The 18587-nt window shown below is 36.9% G+C and overlaps 3 protein-coding genes across 3 annotated transcripts in view; 2 read left to right on the top strand and 1 right to left on the bottom strand.

Annotated features, from left to right (window-relative positions):
- LOC107839831 (glycosyltransferase-like KOBITO 1) overlaps positions 1-8193 on the top strand; it is a 15814-nt gene extending 7621 nt beyond the window's left edge. The window contains exons 9-11 of the mRNA XM_016683468.2: positions 1468-1514; positions 1669-1756; positions 7511-8193. Coding sequence (XP_016538954.1) covers positions 1468-1514; positions 1669-1756; positions 7511-7795 — 420 coding nt within the window. The 3' untranslated portion in view covers positions 7796-8193. The remainder of the gene's footprint in view (positions 1-1467; positions 1515-1668; positions 1757-7510) is intronic.
- Positions 8194-8687: 494 nt separating this feature from the next.
- On the top strand, positions 8688-11825 carry LOC107839820. Its single transcript, XM_016683457.2, has 2 exons — positions 8688-9322; positions 11494-11825. The coding sequence occupies exons 1-2, from the start codon at positions 8948-8950 to the stop codon at positions 11623-11625; spliced, it is 507 nt and encodes a 168-aa protein (XP_016538943.1). The 5' UTR covers positions 8688-8947; the 3' UTR covers positions 11626-11825.
- A 316-nt stretch (positions 11826-12141) lies between these two features.
- Positions 12142-18322, bottom strand: LOC107839810 (pentatricopeptide repeat-containing protein At4g20740). The gene is made up of 4 exons (XM_016683448.2): positions 17770-18322; positions 14276-16028; positions 13797-13910; positions 12142-12961 (listed from the first exon to the last, which is right to left on the bottom strand). The coding sequence occupies exons 1-2, from the start codon at positions 18179-18181 to the stop codon at positions 14290-14292; spliced, it is 2151 nt and encodes a 716-aa protein (XP_016538934.1). The 5' UTR covers positions 18182-18322; the 3' UTR covers positions 12142-12961; positions 13797-13910; positions 14276-14289.
- Positions 18323-18587: the final 265 nt, after the last annotated feature.

The following is an 18587-nucleotide window of genomic DNA, read 5'->3' as shown; positions in this document are numbered from 1 at the left end:
TACCAAACAAAGAAATAGTCCATGACACTTCTCGCCCCTAGGTTTTAGGTCTTTGGTCTAGTGGGGTAAGAGTGTAGCGCATGATGTGTGGGTTAAACACAGGTCTAAGGTTTGAACCTTCCCGCAGTAAAAAATTTGGTGCTTAAGTGGAGAAGGGTAGAGCCCTGACCTACATCTACTGTTTCTAGCCATGCCTCACCGGCCCCAAGGGAATTCTCGGTTATCAAAAAATGACCCATGGCACCTCACTCTACTTCATCTCCCCGTCCTCTTCCAGTTCCAACTATCATAGCATAAGACAGATTTTGAAATGAAGAACTGTAGGAGGAACTCTCTTTTTTTTTTTTTGGTGGGTGGGGTGGGGGTACTCATTATGAGATTTGCTATTCTTAAAGGCAAAAGGTGTAGAATTGTGTACCTTCACATATCATCTCATTCTCTTGAAAGACGATTGCCTATTTGGCCAAGCTTCTAGAATCAACTTATGAGAAGTGCTTTTAAAAAAAGATACTTTTGGTGAGAAGCCGGTTGTTTTGGACAATTAAATTTTAAAAACACTTGAGCAACAATTAGTGTTTAGTCAAGTTTTTTAGAAGTGCTTCTAAGTGTATTTTTCTCAAAAAGTGCTACGGGAAAAGCTACATTTTTTAGCGTTGACAAACAGCTTCTGCTACTTCCTAGAAGCACTTATTTCTCCTAAAAACTTGGTCAAGCACCTCACTTTTTTTAAACATAAGCACTTTTAGAAAAAATAGGCACTTTTGGCCATCCAAAGGCTTGGTCGATCATTCTATGAATTTTGGATACTAGAATTGTCTGTATTTTTAGCATCACAATCTCGTCTAGTTTCACCTTATCTTCATCCTGCTTATATTGACTAATTTTGCAGTGCCAATATTAGGCACGCCTCAAGTACACCCTAAACAAGTTTGGTATTAGAAGTTATGTGGATGTGTTGACCAAGTTTTAGCTGCGACACTGATTGTAGTTATATTAGTCTTAGCAGCTTGTTAGGAATATATGTGGCATTTACAATGGTAGAATAAATATGGTTATCAAAAATAATTCTAGAATAAATGACAGAACAATAATCCCATCAGCATGCTTCCAGTGTTTTTATTTTGTTGCAACAGCGTGATTCTTTTGCTCTAACTGTGGTTTAATTTATTTAGGACGAGAAGTTATTCCTTCTTAAACTTTTCCTACTTTGGTTGTTGGAGAATCAATCTCAGGCAACACCCATATATTGGTTTTGTGCAAATAATTCTGTTCAGCCCCTTCTAAGATTGAATTTTATATAAATTGTTCTAATAAAATGCAGTCTTCCTGCTGCTTCTATGGTGGAAAAAATTACTATCAGTTGACAGTTATTGATCTAGTGTGAACTATTGTGTTTTATTTTCTTGAATTTGATAGTTGATGAGCTAATATGCTCAAAGGTGTGATCGTATGTTTTATCTTCTCCAGGCATTTATTATTGCTTCAACTGCTACAGAGGATGAGATGTTAAACTGGTAATTTCTAATCTAAATAGCAGCTTAATCCAATTTCATCTCGCTCAGCTCCCTTTTTGTATCACTTAGTTGGCTTATTGGAATAGTTATGTGCTTGATATATTCATCAATGTAGTTACTCTGCAGTTCTAAGATATTCCTTTTCGTTGGTCAGGTACCGTGAACATGTGGTATGGACTGACAAAGCGATGAACCTAAAACTGTTGAGGAAAGGCATTTTAACTCGTATTTATGCTCCCATGGTAAGCCTGCACAACCTGACTTTGGAAATGTTTTTCCTTTGTGCCCAGAAGTGCAATTTTCTGAATAGGAAAAAAGAAGAGGTTGTTAAGATAGGTAATAGAACAAAAACATCTTCCTGTTATATTACAAATCCTTGGAACACAAGAATAGTGTAAGCAAAGGAGTACATGTGTCTAGCATCAATTTCCGTCAGAAAAATATGTCCTCGCTATCATTTATGATGCGACTAAAAGAAATGTTCAATATATCGTTTACTGAGTATTGCTAGGAAAGAATTTAGGGTGTGGGAGGACATCCTTGGAGAACTAATTATCGCAGGAAGGTCTAATCAGTGAAAGGGAAACTAAGGCATCTGATTACTTGAGTTGGCATGTTAGAGTTTACATGGGATATATACAATTTAGGGGAGTTTCCAAGGCTGGTATGGGATGAAATTGATGATTTTCTGCAAACATATTTGGTAGAGGTAGGAGAGGTAGGGGATAGGATGATAGGGTGGGGGCTAAATCTTTCACGGTAAGCTCTTAGGGGTCGTTCGGTAGTGTGTATAATAGTAGTACTTTATAGGGTGTGTTAATGCAGACATTGTTTCTTATCTGCTGTTTGGTTTAGTGTATCCAAAATAATTTGCATTACATAATTCCTAAAAAAATTGTTTTTTTTTACAAAAATACTCTCCAAATTCTTTAACTTTGTACACTTTTAGTGGCAATCGTGTCTTTATCCATGCTTATGCATGTATTAAAAACCTTTGTATTGCCAATACCATAGTTTGCTATGTATTAGTTGTTCATAGGTTGAAAATTGTACCAAACAAGGGATTAGTAATACAAAGGTTAATACATGCATTATTTTCTCTACTACATCCTACCGAACGATCCCTAAATAATACATGAATTAGTGTTGGATTTTTTTCTTTTTTTGACGAATAGTACTGTTGTATTCATCAGTATTTAGGGAATGCTGGCCACCACCAAAGCAATGTTACAAGGCACTAAATTCTAGTTTTACAGGGTTCCTAAGAAGTCAATTACCTCATCTACTTCTTCTCTACAGTTCTGTTTACACCAAAAAAATAAAGTCACTAAGCAGTTCCATTTCACACCATGAACCGACTTAGTCTCATCTTCAAAGCATCTTCCATTTCTCTCCTTCCACTCTGTCCACCATATACATGAGGGTATTATTCCCTACCATTTTTTCTGACTCTTGCTTCCCCCTCTTTTAATTCAGCAGCTCATCAGATCAGCTGTGTGCTCAGGCATTGTCCACTCAATCTTTGTGAGATTGAAAAACAGATTGCATAGTTGTGAAGTAAACTTGCAATGCAGAAATAAATGAATTAGCCTTGGAATTATTTAACACTTGTTTGACAGTTGTTTCAATGTAGGTATAACTAATACATTTTAGTTAGAGTGTATAACTAATACATATCAACTCATGGTGTATTAGACAGTACCAGGGTTGGTAATACATAGATGAGCTTTACATAGATTTTAAAAGAAAAAACTACCCTTGAATACACCAAACTAAACAGTGGATAAGAAGAAATCTCAGCATCAGTAATACGCTTCTCAGCATCAGTAATACGCCTTATTCAATGCTATTCTTATACACCCTACCAGATTATCCCTTAGTATTATTATAGGGAGGTATAAGGAGGTGTGGAAAGTAGCTTCTCCTGTTCAGTGTGTGGTAAGGGATACCATTTTAAGTATTAACAGCAAACAAGTGACGCAACACCGTAGAAAGGAAATTGGGAGAAGGGGGATGAAAAAAGGGAGATGAATTGTGTAAGAATAGGAGAGTAGAGAGGGTGATTTCAACGAAGAGAACTGCCGTTTATGCAACTCTGTGGAGATCTGAATCACAGAATTCATAGTTGATTTTTCATTGAATAAGGTCCTTCTCCAACCACCAACTTAAGATGACGAAGATATCAGTAGAATCCAAATTCAAGGTGCAATTGTATGATAATCGAAAATCAACTAAAGAGCGATAGGAGAAACGAGAGAAGAATGAGAGAGAAATCAATTTGTAAACTGTTATTCATCAGCTGTAGTGTGTTTAATCAGTATCAGGAAAATCCCTACTAATTGGTAGGTAACCTCACATATAGTAGACTTCTAACCAATAATAACTTTTATGAAAATAATATAAAAAATAAAGATACTTCAAATTAAAGAATTACGTTCAGATATAACCAAAATAGGGGAAGGCATAAAAACTCTCCCAGACCTGCACGGAGTATTGGTTACGCACTTATAGTTTGTTGTGGGTGTCGTACAAAGTCAAACCCACATGGAAGAGTAAGGGTGCATGTGCACTTAACTTTGAAATTTTCTTTTGTGTTGTATATATAAAGACCAATACTCTTAGTTAACCCCTACAACTTGACACAATTTGTAAGTTAGACACTTGAGTTTAACTAGTGATTAGATAGACACTTTAGCTTCGCAAAAGTGTATCTAGCAAACTGATGTAAGCCCAGACTCTTACTTGTTGCGGAAAGAAAAGTAGCATTTTACAAACAACACAAGCCAAGAAGAGTTTAACATTATGTAGTAGGGCCTTTTGATGATTAGTATACTAAGCTTGTAATGAAGGGTGTTTATGACTTTTTCTTCCTCAAGCCTAGGATGAGGTTTATTGAGTTAAGTTTTTGTATATTGAGTTACTCCTTTGTGAGCTTAGGGATATTCCCTTTTATCTGTTCATGAGCCATTCTTGAATTCTTGGTAGGAATTTCATCATATGAATTCATTCTCTTCTCTCTTGGATTAAATCTAATAATATTATGTATTTTAGTTGTTAGATTTTTTCGTTCTTTCTTCTAAAGTCTATTCCCCCTCATTTCTATTTCTTAGTCATTTCCTTATATCTTATCTTGTTTATTTTATTGTGGTTTCTTGCATCTAGAATCACATCGATTATTGATGTAATTCAAGAAACAAAAGATGAACACAACAAATATAATAAAGATGGAATCAAAGGATTAGCAAGGAAAGGAAGAAACTAGATAGGGGAGAATAGAAATTAGAAAAAAGAAATGCCAATCCAACAATAAAATATACATTTAATTACTAGATTAAACCATATGAGGAGAAAATGATCTCATACAAGAAATTTTTACCAAGAATCCATGAAGGGTTCATGAAGAGACAAGAGGGTATATCCCTAAGCTCACTAAGGAGTACTCAATATCCAAAAATTAACTCAATAAACCTCATCGGGTTCTATTTATACTAGGGGGCTAAGTAAGGTAGAAAAAGTCAAGGTAGAAAAAGTCATAAATGCCCTTCATTACATTCTATTTATACTAGGGGGCTAAGTAAGGTCGAAAAAGTCATAAATGCCCTTCATTACATGCTTAGTATACTAATCATCAAAAGTTCCTACTGCATAATGTTAAACTCTTGTTGGCTTGTTTCCATGCTCTTTTGAAATACTTTAAGCTCTTGATATCAAGTAGAAATCCCTTAATGTCATTAGAGCTGTCTGGGCTTACATCACAAACACATGTATTCATGAGAGTTGGAGTGCGTGTAAAACAACCACCTATGACTAGTCAATTCATCCAATCATTTACTTGGACTGAAAAGAACAAAATATTCGAATTCAATATTTAAAACAAAAAAGAAGGAAAAAAAATCCTCCGATGCTCTTTCTCTTTTTTCGTCAAAAGCAGCCCCTCCCTTCTTCTTCATAGAAAACACAACTCCATTTTTGATTGCACCGCTGCTGCCTTTTATGCCGCTCTTCAACCCTCTCCATTTTTCCATTCTCTATCTTCAAAGTTTCATTCCTTATCAAAGCAAATCCCCACATGTTACTCTTTGTTTATATCCAACTTTTCATAAGACAACAAATTTCTCTTCAACCCGCATTTCTTTATATATTAATCCCAAATATTTTTTAATGCAAGAACTAAATTAGAAAGAATGAACTTACAGATGTTAGAAAAAGAGGGTGCATATATACTAGTCACTGTTTATGGTGAGCTTGAAAGAGGAAGAAGGGAGAGGTTTACTGTAAAGATGGTGGTAATAAGATGAAAGAAAATGGTGGAAGTGGGGTCTACTTGGAAAATCATTTTGATTCTTTTTTTTTTTTTTTAAAAAAAACCCTGTCTAATGCCCTAACATGCCCAAATTCCACTTTGGTGCACTGCAATTGCCATGTAAGCATTAAGTACTTGTTAGACACTTTTTGCTTAGTTAAAGTGTCTATCTCGTCACTAGTTAAGTTAAAATGTCTTACAAATTGTGCCAATTTTGAGGGGCTATATATACACACCAAAAAAAAAAAAAATGATTAAAACGAGAAACTGGTATATATATTTAATCATGCACCCTATAGGACCAAAGCAGGATGGGGGCACGCTGGTCGGCGGTGTAGCTCCCAGTGTGAGACCTTGGTTCGATACCATGATGTCTCGTTTTAATCAGTTTTTTGTTTTAAAACATCTGCTTTTTTTCAGAAATGTGTAGGAAAACAGTGAAGTGCAGATGAGGGAGCCAAGATTCAAACCTGGGTTGGTTAATACATTCTAACAGCACTGGAAAAAGTGTTGTTGTTGCTCTGTGTGATGGAAGAAAAATATAGACGTGAAAAGGAAAAGAAACATAAAAGAGAGGGAAACTGCGAATTTGCAATGTAGAAGAGAGATGGTAGAGCTCGTTGAAGGGGTGGTGGAGCTCGCTGGAGATCATGAGGGCGGATCAGAGGAAGTGATATAACGACAGGGAATGATAGAGGAAAAAGAGATCAGAGTAAAAGAAAAAGAAATATAATAAAAAGAAAAAACAAGGAAAGAATAAGAAAGAATAAAAAGTTCGTTTTGATTCAGTGTATGTGTTTAGCTTAGCTTGTGCATTTCACTATCCAACACAACAACAACAACAAACCCAGTGTATTCCCACATAGTGAGGTCTGGGGAGGGTAAGATGTACGCAGTCCATACCTCTACCTCTAAAGAAGTAGAAAGGCTGTTTCCGATAGACCCCCGGCTCGAGACCATTTCACTATCCAACACAGATCTTTAATTGGCATTTTAGGAGTAAGATGCAACGCGGATGTTTAGGTTGGGCATATGTCACAACCTCATCTTTGACACGAAACTTGAGGGAGGGAGGGAGGGCTCTCAAGGCTTTAATTTAGGGGTAAACATGCAACACGGATGTCTAGGTCGGTATTTAAGTGGGACTACTAGGCGGGACATGCTCCATCGGAAGCCGGGGGTCTATCGGAAATAGCCTCTACCTCTTTAGGGGTAGGGGTATGGACTGCGTACACTCTACCCTCTCCAGACCCCACTTTGTGTGGGAATATACTGGGTTGTTGTTGTACTAGGCGGGACATGCTCCATTGAGTTCCGAACCTGTGAGGACAATTAGGATTGGACCAACTTGCATGGGATTTTTAGACTATAAAAAGTAAGGGATGAAGTAGAAAATCAGCTAGCAACAATGGAAAATGAAAAGGTTTACGGCCATGGCAAGTCAAATGCAGCCATGACGTGACAACTTTGGAGTTCCCTGGATATGGTGTAAGAGTTAGTGTTAGGGAAATGTTGATCGTTCCGTTATCTGCTCTAGCAATCTGTTTGTCTGTATTGCAGTAAGATAATGCGGCTTTGCTCTCTTGAGATGGTCACGATCTGTTCGCTTTTCCTCTAAAACGTCAGAAACATCTTTACAACTCATTCCAATGATAGGCGTATTCATTCTCTCTTTTCTATTTTGTATGTGCAGGTTATTGTCCAAGGTTTGAGGGAGAGTGGTGTTTTCAGTTCTATTATTTCATCTGCTCAAGAATCTTTATCAAGGGACAAATTTTTAGCATCCTTTGAAAGTAGCAACTCATCAAAGGCTGCTGCCTCAGAGTCGCTTCCTTCGAGAAAGATTGGTAGAAATCAACATTCTCAAGCCGCCAGAAGAGTTTTAGAGGAAAGTGTTACCCACTTTGAATTTCATGAAGAAGCTATTCCCCCACGGCCACCACCCGGCATGGATGCAGATGTCATAACTGAAGCGTAATTGTTCTCCCTTCATGGCATCTGCTGCTTTCTTCTGTCAACTTGACGGAGTGGATGAATGAATGACGAACAATCAATGTCTTCGTTTGTATCAGTGTGTAACATAGCTAAAGATGTAAGCTAGCAGATTCATGGGCGGGGGTTCATTCCCGATCATTACCCAAGCGGAGGTGTAGATTTATGTTGGTGGAAATACAGAGAAGAAACATACAGATGTTGGAATTGGGGGGGAGGGTGGAGAATTGGAAGGAGATAGTATTATTTTCCCAGAGCTTCAACTTCATTATATGGAGATGAGGGGGTTATTCTTAATGTATAGTAACTCTGATACAAACGAGTTATGATTATTTTCAAGGCTCTTCATGTCTTCTGAATCTTATGCTGTAGCTGTTTACTGAAGCCATTTCCTTAAAATCATAATATGAGAATGCAATACAATGTGAAATAGGAATAGTTGGAGAAAAAAGTCCTCAAAATAAGTAATCATGCATAACATTCCCTAATTATGATCCGGATTAGTTTGCAAAATTAGCGTGACCAAAAGAGCATGAGTACGTGTTTAGGGTGGGGGCAAAATGAGGAATGAGTACAGTAGAGGTGGATCCACATATCTTTTTACCAAACCTATAAAGTCTAAATGAATTTGAGTATTGACTCGTTTGTACACTTGAAACAATTAGTTAAATTCGAAATGACCGATTATGTCAAAATAGTGAAAATGCAATTCTAAATATACATATACAAAATCAAATTGAATATTGAATAAAAGGAATAGGAGATTGAGTTATTACATTAGATAGAGTTGAATTTTAGTCTAGCTTAACTTTGACCAATTTACTATTTGAAATTTTGATTCACTCAAATGTGATCAAACTCGCCCATTAACCACTTTTAGTATTTTTCAAGGGAAGCATGTTTAGAGAAACAAAGTACTCCCACTATTTTAATTTATTTGTCTTATTGTTTATTTTATTTCGTTTAATCTTTAGTTTTAGGTAAGTGACATATGCAATGCTACCGACTTTAAAGACATTTTACTACATTTTTATATAGTTTAGTTTACTTTCAGAGTCATTTTTTTTTACTTTATTAAATTTGAGGATAAGGTAAAACCAGATAAGTGAATTGAAAGGGAGAGTATGATACTCTCCAAATGCTAACTATATCATTTGGTAAGCAGAAAGATGGAAATTTGGGGAAGCAAATAACGATAAAACAGACAGAAATATCAACCAAACAAGTAATGGAGAGTATGCTACTCTCCAACTCCTTTTCCCTTTGTACTTTTCTCCGATTCAATCACTCCCAACACCAGCACCAACACCAACAACAGCAGCTCTTTGTGGGTTGTCCTCAATTGAAGTTGAAGAAGAAGAAGAGGAGAGGCATAACAGTGGTGACAGGTGCAGGAGGAATAAGTTCAAGCAGCTATATATTTGCAGTTGTATTCCCACTTTCTCTTCTTGCTATCACCATCTTCACTTCTGCCCGTATTGCCGATACCCTCGACCAGAAATTCCTCGAAGAGGTATACTACCTTTTCAACATTATGGGACCATGAGTTAATATTATATCTGCATCCACTTATATTTGTTCTATTCGCTTTTGGATTGTTTCTTGAGTGGAGGCAGATGGGGCTTTAGGCAATTTGAACTCTAGCTGAAAATTACTCGTTCAGGACTATGCTATGCTTGCAAAGAAAAATTCAATGCTGATTTGTTCTGTTAGATTTGTTTTACTTGGTCTATATTTAAGACATCCATCGAGTTAGCGTTTCACGGGGGAGTTTGAGATTTTTGTTCAATAGCTATAGTAGTATAATATGACCCCACTTTGTTGGATTACACTGGTTATGTTGTTGTAGCCATAGTAGTATGGTATGGTGGCAGAGGTGGAGCCAGTATTTTTTCTTAGGGGACTCAAAATCTGAAGAAAAACTCATTTTAACCATGTATTAATAATATAATTTTCCGTCAAAGGGGTTCGTCCAAACCCCCTTTCATAGGCTAGCTCCGCCTCTGTATGGTGGAAGAAAAATATAGTACTTGTTTATTTTATTTTGCTGATGAGATAGGTTTGGTCTGAATTATGGGGAAGGAGGGGGAGGGGTTAGAAGTGAGGGCGCGAAGAAGGGAGGGACCCTATTAAATTAGGTTACAAATATATTGCCTGAAAAGGGGCTAACACTCCGAAAACTCTATGAACTCACCTAAAGCTCAGGTAGGGTTATATTTTTTTCGCTAATGCAAATGAAACTGGCAAACTTAAGAGGTTTTGTTTTAGAGTTTGCAAACTCAGTGCTTGCAAAAGTGGAAAGACAGGCCATCTTAAGATATGCTGATGTGTGCTATATTCTGTTTCTGTAATCTTTCATTATCAAACTTTTAAGATATGCTGATCATGCTACTTGATTGCTATGGGAATAACATTATGGATTTTCCCTTCAATTAGAATTGTTGTAAGAGTGCAAGGCTTTTAGTTCCGTGAAGTACAATAGCATTAGTAATTCCCTTGGCAAGAAACTAACAGGTCTAAATTGCTCCTAGATTATTAGCAGTGTAGCTGGAAATGTCACTATATCAAGAGATCATTTTAAGCAAATGATTATTGAGCTAAATGAGCATTTCTTGATGCTCGTCTTTAACTTTTTGGAGAACGTCTGCTAGGAGGACATAAACTTGCTGCGTGAGAAAACTGGAACTATAGAGTAGCGAGTATGTGTAGAACTAACAGGAATGATCGGTATTGAGGGATACATTTATGCCATACTAGGATAAGTTAGGCTTCCAACAACGTAATCCACCTTCCAGATGCTTTGCCGTAGAATAGATCGATCCACTTCTCATTCTTTTACTGTGCACTCACTTCATATTTCCAATGCACAAATAGTAGTAAGGGGACTAACGGCAGTAAGTTATTATGGGGAGTGTTCATGAGTTACCAACTTGTTTCTCCTTGAAAGAATAATGTGTTTATGCTTGTATCTCCCTAGATATTACATCAACCGCAGCATTGAACCAGTGCATGCTCTGATTTAGTGGTGGATAAGAATTAGAGACATAATGCTTAGACCTATCATACACTTCTTAGGTTCTTATTAAGTACGACTCCCTAAGACCTACATTGTGCGTGTGACACATGTTGGGCCCTTGGAAAGTGGTGGTTTCTTATAATTACAAGATGCATATCGCTGGAACATATATACAATGTGATCAAATGGGACATCAGCGTTGAATGATTTTACAGATTCAGTTGAGTATAAATTTGGGGTGGAAGAAAAAGAAGAAACATATCAATCACTAAGAAACTCAAATGGTGTCATGTCCTTCAATTGAAGGTGAATTCATGTAAGAAGCACACAGATGCAGCATGCTCACAAACATGTATGCATATAAGCTACAAGGAAAAAAAATACTGATAAATTGTTTCCTTGTGAACTTCGATCACATCATTTGATGAAAACTTTGCTTTTCAGTTATTTGTGCCTACCTTGGTCATTGTTACTTTGCACTTGGAGTAATTGTATTGAATTTTTGAGCAGTACATTTCAAGTTCATTCCATTGCCACCCCTCCCTTTTCTTTTGGGTTGCTGGGGCATCACACTTAGGTTCTTCGTCAGACTTCCTGAGGAAATCGTTGCTGGTGCATTTTAAAATTTTGATTCTGATTGTACTTGACTTCTCTTGTTGGATTGACAGCTTGCAGTAAATGAAACGATAAGGGAAGGTGAGGAGGATGATGGCAGTGCAGTCACTCCGTTAGAGGAAAAACCCGCTGCTCCTCGTACACGTAATCGGCCCAAACGGGAAGTTGAACCTTCATCTAAGTAGTCTTCATTTATTAAGGTGAAACAATAATCTACAAGTGGTTTCTTGGTGCACTTTCTCCCTACACCATTTTATCATAATTGGCTAGAAAAATGTCTTTATTCAGCAAAACTTTTTGTACTTTCTGCAACCAATTCGAGATGTAACAGTATATATGTAATGAAGAGCTATTTCTTTTACCAATATATTGCCAACTTCAGCTATAGAGTTCGTTTTGGGGTAATCTAAGTGCAACTAGATTCACATAGTTTTGCTAGTTGTAACTTATAAATCATGTAGTACTTTCTACTGGATCTGCTTTCCCTTTATTTTGCTTTGGTCTTTTATGGGCAGTTTCTCTCAGTTCCCCGTCGTCTTGCTTCTTTTCTCCTTCTCTAGCACATGAACTGCTTCACTTTAAAATCTGGGATTCAGTGGTTCCAATTTACATCATCAGTCTAATCTTCAATTACTTCTCAAAAAAGAAGTGCAAGTGATGTGAGAAAACCTGGTGTGAAAAAGAGTAGAAAATTCCAACTATGCACCATCAGTTGCAAGTTTTTGAAACAAAATTTTCAGATACATCATTTACAACCAGCCAAAGCTAGTCTGTATGTCACTTTGCAAGTTATACAGCATCAATCAAAAGCTAGCTAATGCTGCATTAACCTATCACGAGATGAATCAATATTATTACCAAGCTGCTCAGCAAAACTAGATTTTATCTCATCCTCAAGAAGTTGAGGAAAAATATGTTTATTACATATTGTAACAAGATTCAGACTAAATCAACAGATCCTTCCTTTTGAAATTGCACATTTACATTCTCTTTTAAAACGCTACTAGCATCGTCCATGATGTTGTTCTTGAAGCATCATCCATGTCCTATGATCTGCCAATATCCAGCGGTCAATTACCCTTCGCGAGAAAATTTGAACCAGGGAAACAACAAAAAGCAAACAAATGCTTGCAAATCTTCCTAACCATGTCATTTAGCTAGCATTTCGACACTGTTAAACCATTCCCACAAAAAGATGCTTTCTCTCTCTCTCTTGCTCTCTTTCCATACACACAGCAACAACAGAGTGAGTGAGAGAGAGGACAAATACTTCCAAGTAAATGCTTTCATCTGGCAGAATATACTTCAACAGCTGCCAGTTTCTGAATAAGCTCATTTTCCAACTTCAAGTTGCAACCGAAAAAATTCGGTTCGCACTAAGCATAGATCAACAGATGACACCCAATTGGAATATTTCCCACTGAACATGTCTCAGTAGGAAATGGTCCAAGAGGAGCTGAGGAATCCTTGGCAGTAAATGTACCAAAATTGTTGGAATGTGGTCATCTTTTCTGCAAAACCCTGCAGTAAAGTCAAATGGATAGATTGTCTTTATAAGAAGCAAACACTTGGATAGACGAATTTAGCCGTTGCCAAGAAAACCATGAGATCTATCCCTTAGCTATGCATTTGGATGTAAACCTTATTGTGATATGCTATGACCTGTAAGACAGACAAAGACATGATAACTTATGCATCTTCTTTTACTCATCTGGTGTTCCTTGTAATGCTAGTGATTCTCAGGCCAACCTTTCAGTAGAGAGTGAATACCTCAAGCCTTTACATTTTACAAATGAAATAAACTGATAGTTGTATTTGACCACTGATCAGCCAATTTCACTCTTTTATTATAACAAAAAGGCAGTTTAGCAAACTGGTTATTAGGTAGCGCTACATAGGCAGAAGTCATCAAGCCTCTGCTAGATGGCACTTCATGGCATGGTCATAAGCCACCTAAGTGCCAAATCAACTTTTCCTATGTCAGGAAGCTAAGGAAAGACAGAAAGCAAAGACAATGGTATAGTATGGAGTCCCCAAGGCGATGGCAACTTGTGCTTGTTAGCTGGAAGAGCTGCATGGTAGATTAGTCAAGCTAATCTTGAAAGCACCAATGTTAAAGAAAAAGTACAAGAACGGAAGACAAGAGGGGGATAGGTAGAAAATAATGGACACCGAAATTGATATGTTATCTATCTTTTGCCAATTCCCTTCCTTGAAAAATACAAAGGGAAAGGTTCATTTCCTTCTTTCCTGTTTCCTCTAGACTCCAACCAAAAGTTTGATTTTTCCTTTTTTCCATGAAAAGTTAAACTCAATTAGCAATGAAATACTTAATCTCCCAGTTGAGTAAAGATACCTTCAGAAAGGATCGGAGTAGTCTTTCAACTCTCAAAAAGAATATGCACTTGAAAGCTTCCAGTGCGATAGATGGATCCCTCAGCAACTACGACAGGAACTGTTCAACAACTACCTGCAAAGTTGGAAGTAGTAACACGTGGGAAACCGTGGAAAGTTGAAAATAGCATTCGTTTCATGCTTTCCAAAATTTGGTTTGCAAACTCAGTTTTGAGTTTTTTGAAGGAAACGTTTGTTTGACATGTTGCAAAATAATTTTGAAGATTTCTAAACTTTATTTTCTCAAATCAAGTGTGGAAATCTTTTTAAAAAATTAACGTTTTCCTTTTTTGTAAAAAGATCCAAACTGAAACACTTTCTTCCAAAAATTTAAAAGTGTGCTTGCAAACTCAAGTTCTGGAAACCTTCAAACGCCACCTAAATAGAGCAGGGACCTTGCAAGTTAAAACATGCAAATGATTAACTTTCATGATTTATTACCTATTTCATTTTCTTCAACCTGCTAAAAGTGTACATCCCTTCCCTTTAAGCTTTGATTCCAGACCAAAAAACTTCAATCCAGACAACATCAGGTCCGCTGTCTTCTTCTTCATGTGGTCAATAAGCATCTCATCATAAACAACTAAGTCAGCTTCAGTGAGATGCTTTCGCTTTCTCATATTTGCAAAAAATTTCCGTGCTTCTTCAATTGTTCCATGTTTGCACATACCAGAAATTACAGCACAATATACAGCATTATCAGGGGAATGGCCCTCTTCGAGCAACTCATCAAGAACTTTCATAACCTTCTCAGCATCATTCATTTTACAGACATGAATAATGGTGGGAATATACTTAAACTCAATAGGGCCACTCGCCACATTGCCTAGGCAGTCACGAATTAGCATCATCGCTGGATCAATCTCTCCTATTTTGCAAAGCCCTTTGACAAGAGAACGATATGCAGCAACTGAGGGAATCAAAGACATCTCTTTAATTCTGTTATAGCAACTACAGGCCTCCTTTACATTTCCAACCTCTACATAACATTGGATGGCATTGCTATAAGTTGATGAATCAGGTTCATAATCTGAATTTTTCAACTCAGTGAACAATGTGAGTGCCTTGTTAACCTCGCCATTCTGATAGAGCGCCTCAGTAAGAATGTTATATATTGGAACACCACAATAACCTTTTACTTTCAAATATTCAAAAACTTCTAAAGCAATCATAATCCTATCATCCTTCTCTACCATAAATGTGAAGAATTTGGACAAATCATCACTTATGCAATAGCTTAATCGCTGCAGTTCCTCAAGCAATTTGCAAATTTCATCCATTTTCTTTGACTCTGCATAAGACACCAATATGGGCCTCAAAGTGGAAAAGTCAGGGCAAAGATCTTCTTGAACTGTGATTTGGAAAAGTTTATAGGCCCTATCTATTCGTTTCGCATTGCAGAGACCTTCAATAATAGAATTATAAATTGCCAAATCAGCCCTATAGCCCGAGTCTATCAGATCCTTAAGCAAATCACAAGCTAAACCAACTTTCCCATTTGCTACAAACGATTCAATCAAAGATCCATAAATCCCCCTATCTATTAAACAATTCTTTTGTTTCATTTCTTTGAACAACTCATAGCCTTTGTCAACTTGATTATTTTTACACAGACCCGCAATAAAAGTTGAATAAGCAATAACATCGGGTTCAACTGCATCTCGCTGCATCTCCTTCCAAACCTTTGAACAACCATCCAAGTTCCACTCTGCAACCAGTATCTTTACCATTGCTGTATAAGCAAACACATCTGGTTTGCAACGATTTTCTCTCATCCGACCCAAAAGCTCAAACACTTCATCCATCCGTCCTAACTTGCATAGGCCCTTTATCAAGATCATGAAAGTCATACTCTCCTCCACCAACCCATCCTTCTTGAAATCACCATATACTGACATAGCCAAGTCCATATGATTGGTTTTAACCAAAGCATCGATTATTCTATTATACAGAAAAAGTCTTGGTTTTACCCCAAATTTTTTCATCTTCTCATACACATAGTATACTCTAAGACCCCTATTAGCATCAGCATGCATTCTGATCAAGATCTCAAATTGTTTCTCACTAGGCGGCTTTCCTTGCATATGCATCAGCTCAGGAACCTGATCAGCTGTCCGAAATTGATTCGCCCGATTCAGACCGTAAGCAAAGGCATTGTAACAAGAGAAATCATGCCTATAACCTTTCTGCTTTCCTGTTAAGATGCATAATAAGAATAAGAATATCCACATATACAAGATAAACACCGAGTATTATTCATTTGTTTATTAAATTTGCTCATTTTTCTTGTGAACCAAACAACAACAAAATGCATAATTTTGGATTTCATCTTTTGTATATAGAAAAGTTTGAGGCATAACATTCTGCCAAAAGACCAGAACCATCACAATGGTCTAATTGCCTCAAAATCACAGGATTGCATCTGTATACTCTTCCAGTCCCATAAACTTCCATGAAAATTGTGGTATTTGAGCCTCAAGACCACATGATTGCAGCTATATACTCTCCCCGTCCCTTAAAAAGTTTCTGTTTTTCATTTTTGGGGGTCAACTTGACCCATTTTTACACTTAAATTTGAAAATAAATTTCAGATATTCAACAGCTGCACAAATGATACTATAACTATACATCTTTTAATGTCATTACTCATTAGTACAATGATGTCACTCTAATATTACATTCCTCATGAAATGAAGTACTAAAATAGTACAAAGATTTAATACATATCTTCAAATTCAAATCCCAAAAGAGACAAAGAAAACACTAGGTAATTTTCTTCTCATTTGTCTTTACCTTGGTGGACCGAGTTACCTCGTACCTATTGTTGGTGGGAGGCATCGTATCCAACAATCCTTGCTCTACTTGCAACCATAGAATGTATACCAAACTTATTACACCTTAGTCAACACCTAAGGACATATCAACCCATCAATCACTTAATAGGTACATGACTCTAGTTACCTACTTCGATCAATTTACTATCTTCACTTTTAGGCCACTACACTTTGACTTCATATTTCTGGCTCTAGAATTCATTCTACTGCTTATGACTTACAACACCCCAAACTACACTGTCTCTCAGGTGAAAACACTACCCAAGCATTGAAATACATACTTCTCCCTTTAAAGGTGTCATTAGCAATAAGGTTTGAAAGGGTCTGAGTGCACATATTACGAAAGGTCAAAGGCACCATCCATATGAACAAGGGTGCATTCTATTGAAATAAAGATCTTATATACACTAGTGGACTCCCCTAGATCCTGGTACGGTCTCTTAGATTTCTAATGGCTCTATATAAGAGCACTACAAAGATAGGAATCTGAACTTTACTGCTTTTATCACCTCGAAGATCAGGTGCAGACGGAGGGGCTTGAGCCACACATGAATCTGAGTAATTCTCTACTGTACGATCTAGAGTATGAAAGAATGGGAAACATCTCCTAAATGCCCTGTAGCCTCCCAATTATAAGTGTGGTGCGCTTCACACCCATAAAAAGGACACTACTAGAGGTGGCAGGTATTTTTTTGGTAAAGTAATTAAATGATACATTAGATAAGCATCAAGAAGATGCAAAGTTACAAAGGCACAAGTGTGCACAAGAAGCTGCTCCAAACAGAAATATATGGAGCTAAACGAAACAGAATATAAATATACGAAAAAGAAGTTCAGACACCACGGTCTTGAAATTATTGGGAGGCGGCAGATATTCCTTGAAATTAGTTAAGATGCGTGAGAGCCAGCCCAGACACCATGGTTATAAAAAACGAAACAGAATATAAATATACAAAATAGAAGTTCTTAGCATAATAAGTTCCAACTATTCCCATTCAAAGTGAAGAAAACACATACAGCATTATTAGATAGCTTGTTGAAAAAAAAATATAAAATCCAATAAGTAAAAAGAAATGGTAAAAAGGGTGTAAGTCTGTTTACCAGCCCAATAGAAGAACTTGGAGGAAATTTTGGGATCAAGATTAGGGTGCTTGAGCACCTCAGTAACAAGCTTAGGGGTAACCCTTCGTAATCGGTTAAGATCAGCGACAATGGCTTCACCCCACTTGCCATGTTTCCTAAACGAATCAACTATATACCTAGCAATTGGCGATAACCGCTGAGCCAAAGTGAAGAATTCTTGAGATGGGTCATTGGATATTCGACCCGAAACTCCATCCGGGTCCCATTTTTGGAGCTGAAAATTATTATTATCAGTTTGGGTAGGTGAGTTTTTGGGGCTAATGGTTTGGCGATTGGAGAAAAGGCCGCCCTGGACAGTGGGACGATGTTGAGTTGGTTTACGGTGGCCGTAGAAGAAGTACGGCTTGTTCTGTACGGATTTGGGCGGCATTTTTGAGTTTGTGTTTGGCTACTTGTTTTGTTGTTGTTTAGGAAGTGGAAGTCGCTGTGTTGTGTTTGTATGAACTACTATACTTGACAGTTCAAGCCATTGAGTTGCTTCAGAGTGCTGTTTGTAAGAAATATTAGTAGTACTTGCATTAAATTTCAATTTTAGGGAATTTTTAAAGGTGAAATATGTCTTTTAAATATTATGATTAAATAAAAGGAAAAGGGTCAAAAATATTGTGAACTATTGAAAATGGATCAAAAATATCTTCCGTTTGTTTTTTGGCTCAAAAATATCCTTTTGCTTATTTTTTTGGCTCAAAAATACCCTTTCATTAATTTTTTAACTCAAAATTATCCTTTTATTAAATTTTTGGCTCAAAAACACCCTTCTCTCAAACAGAATGTCA

This window comes from Capsicum annuum, chromosome 1 (genome assembly GCF_002878395.1).
Source record: "Capsicum annuum cultivar UCD-10X-F1 chromosome 1, UCD10Xv1.1, whole genome shotgun sequence".
Lineage (NCBI taxonomy): Eukaryota > Viridiplantae > Streptophyta > Magnoliopsida > Solanales > Solanaceae > Capsicum > Capsicum annuum.
This window is presented reverse-complemented; position numbering and strand designations above follow the sequence as displayed.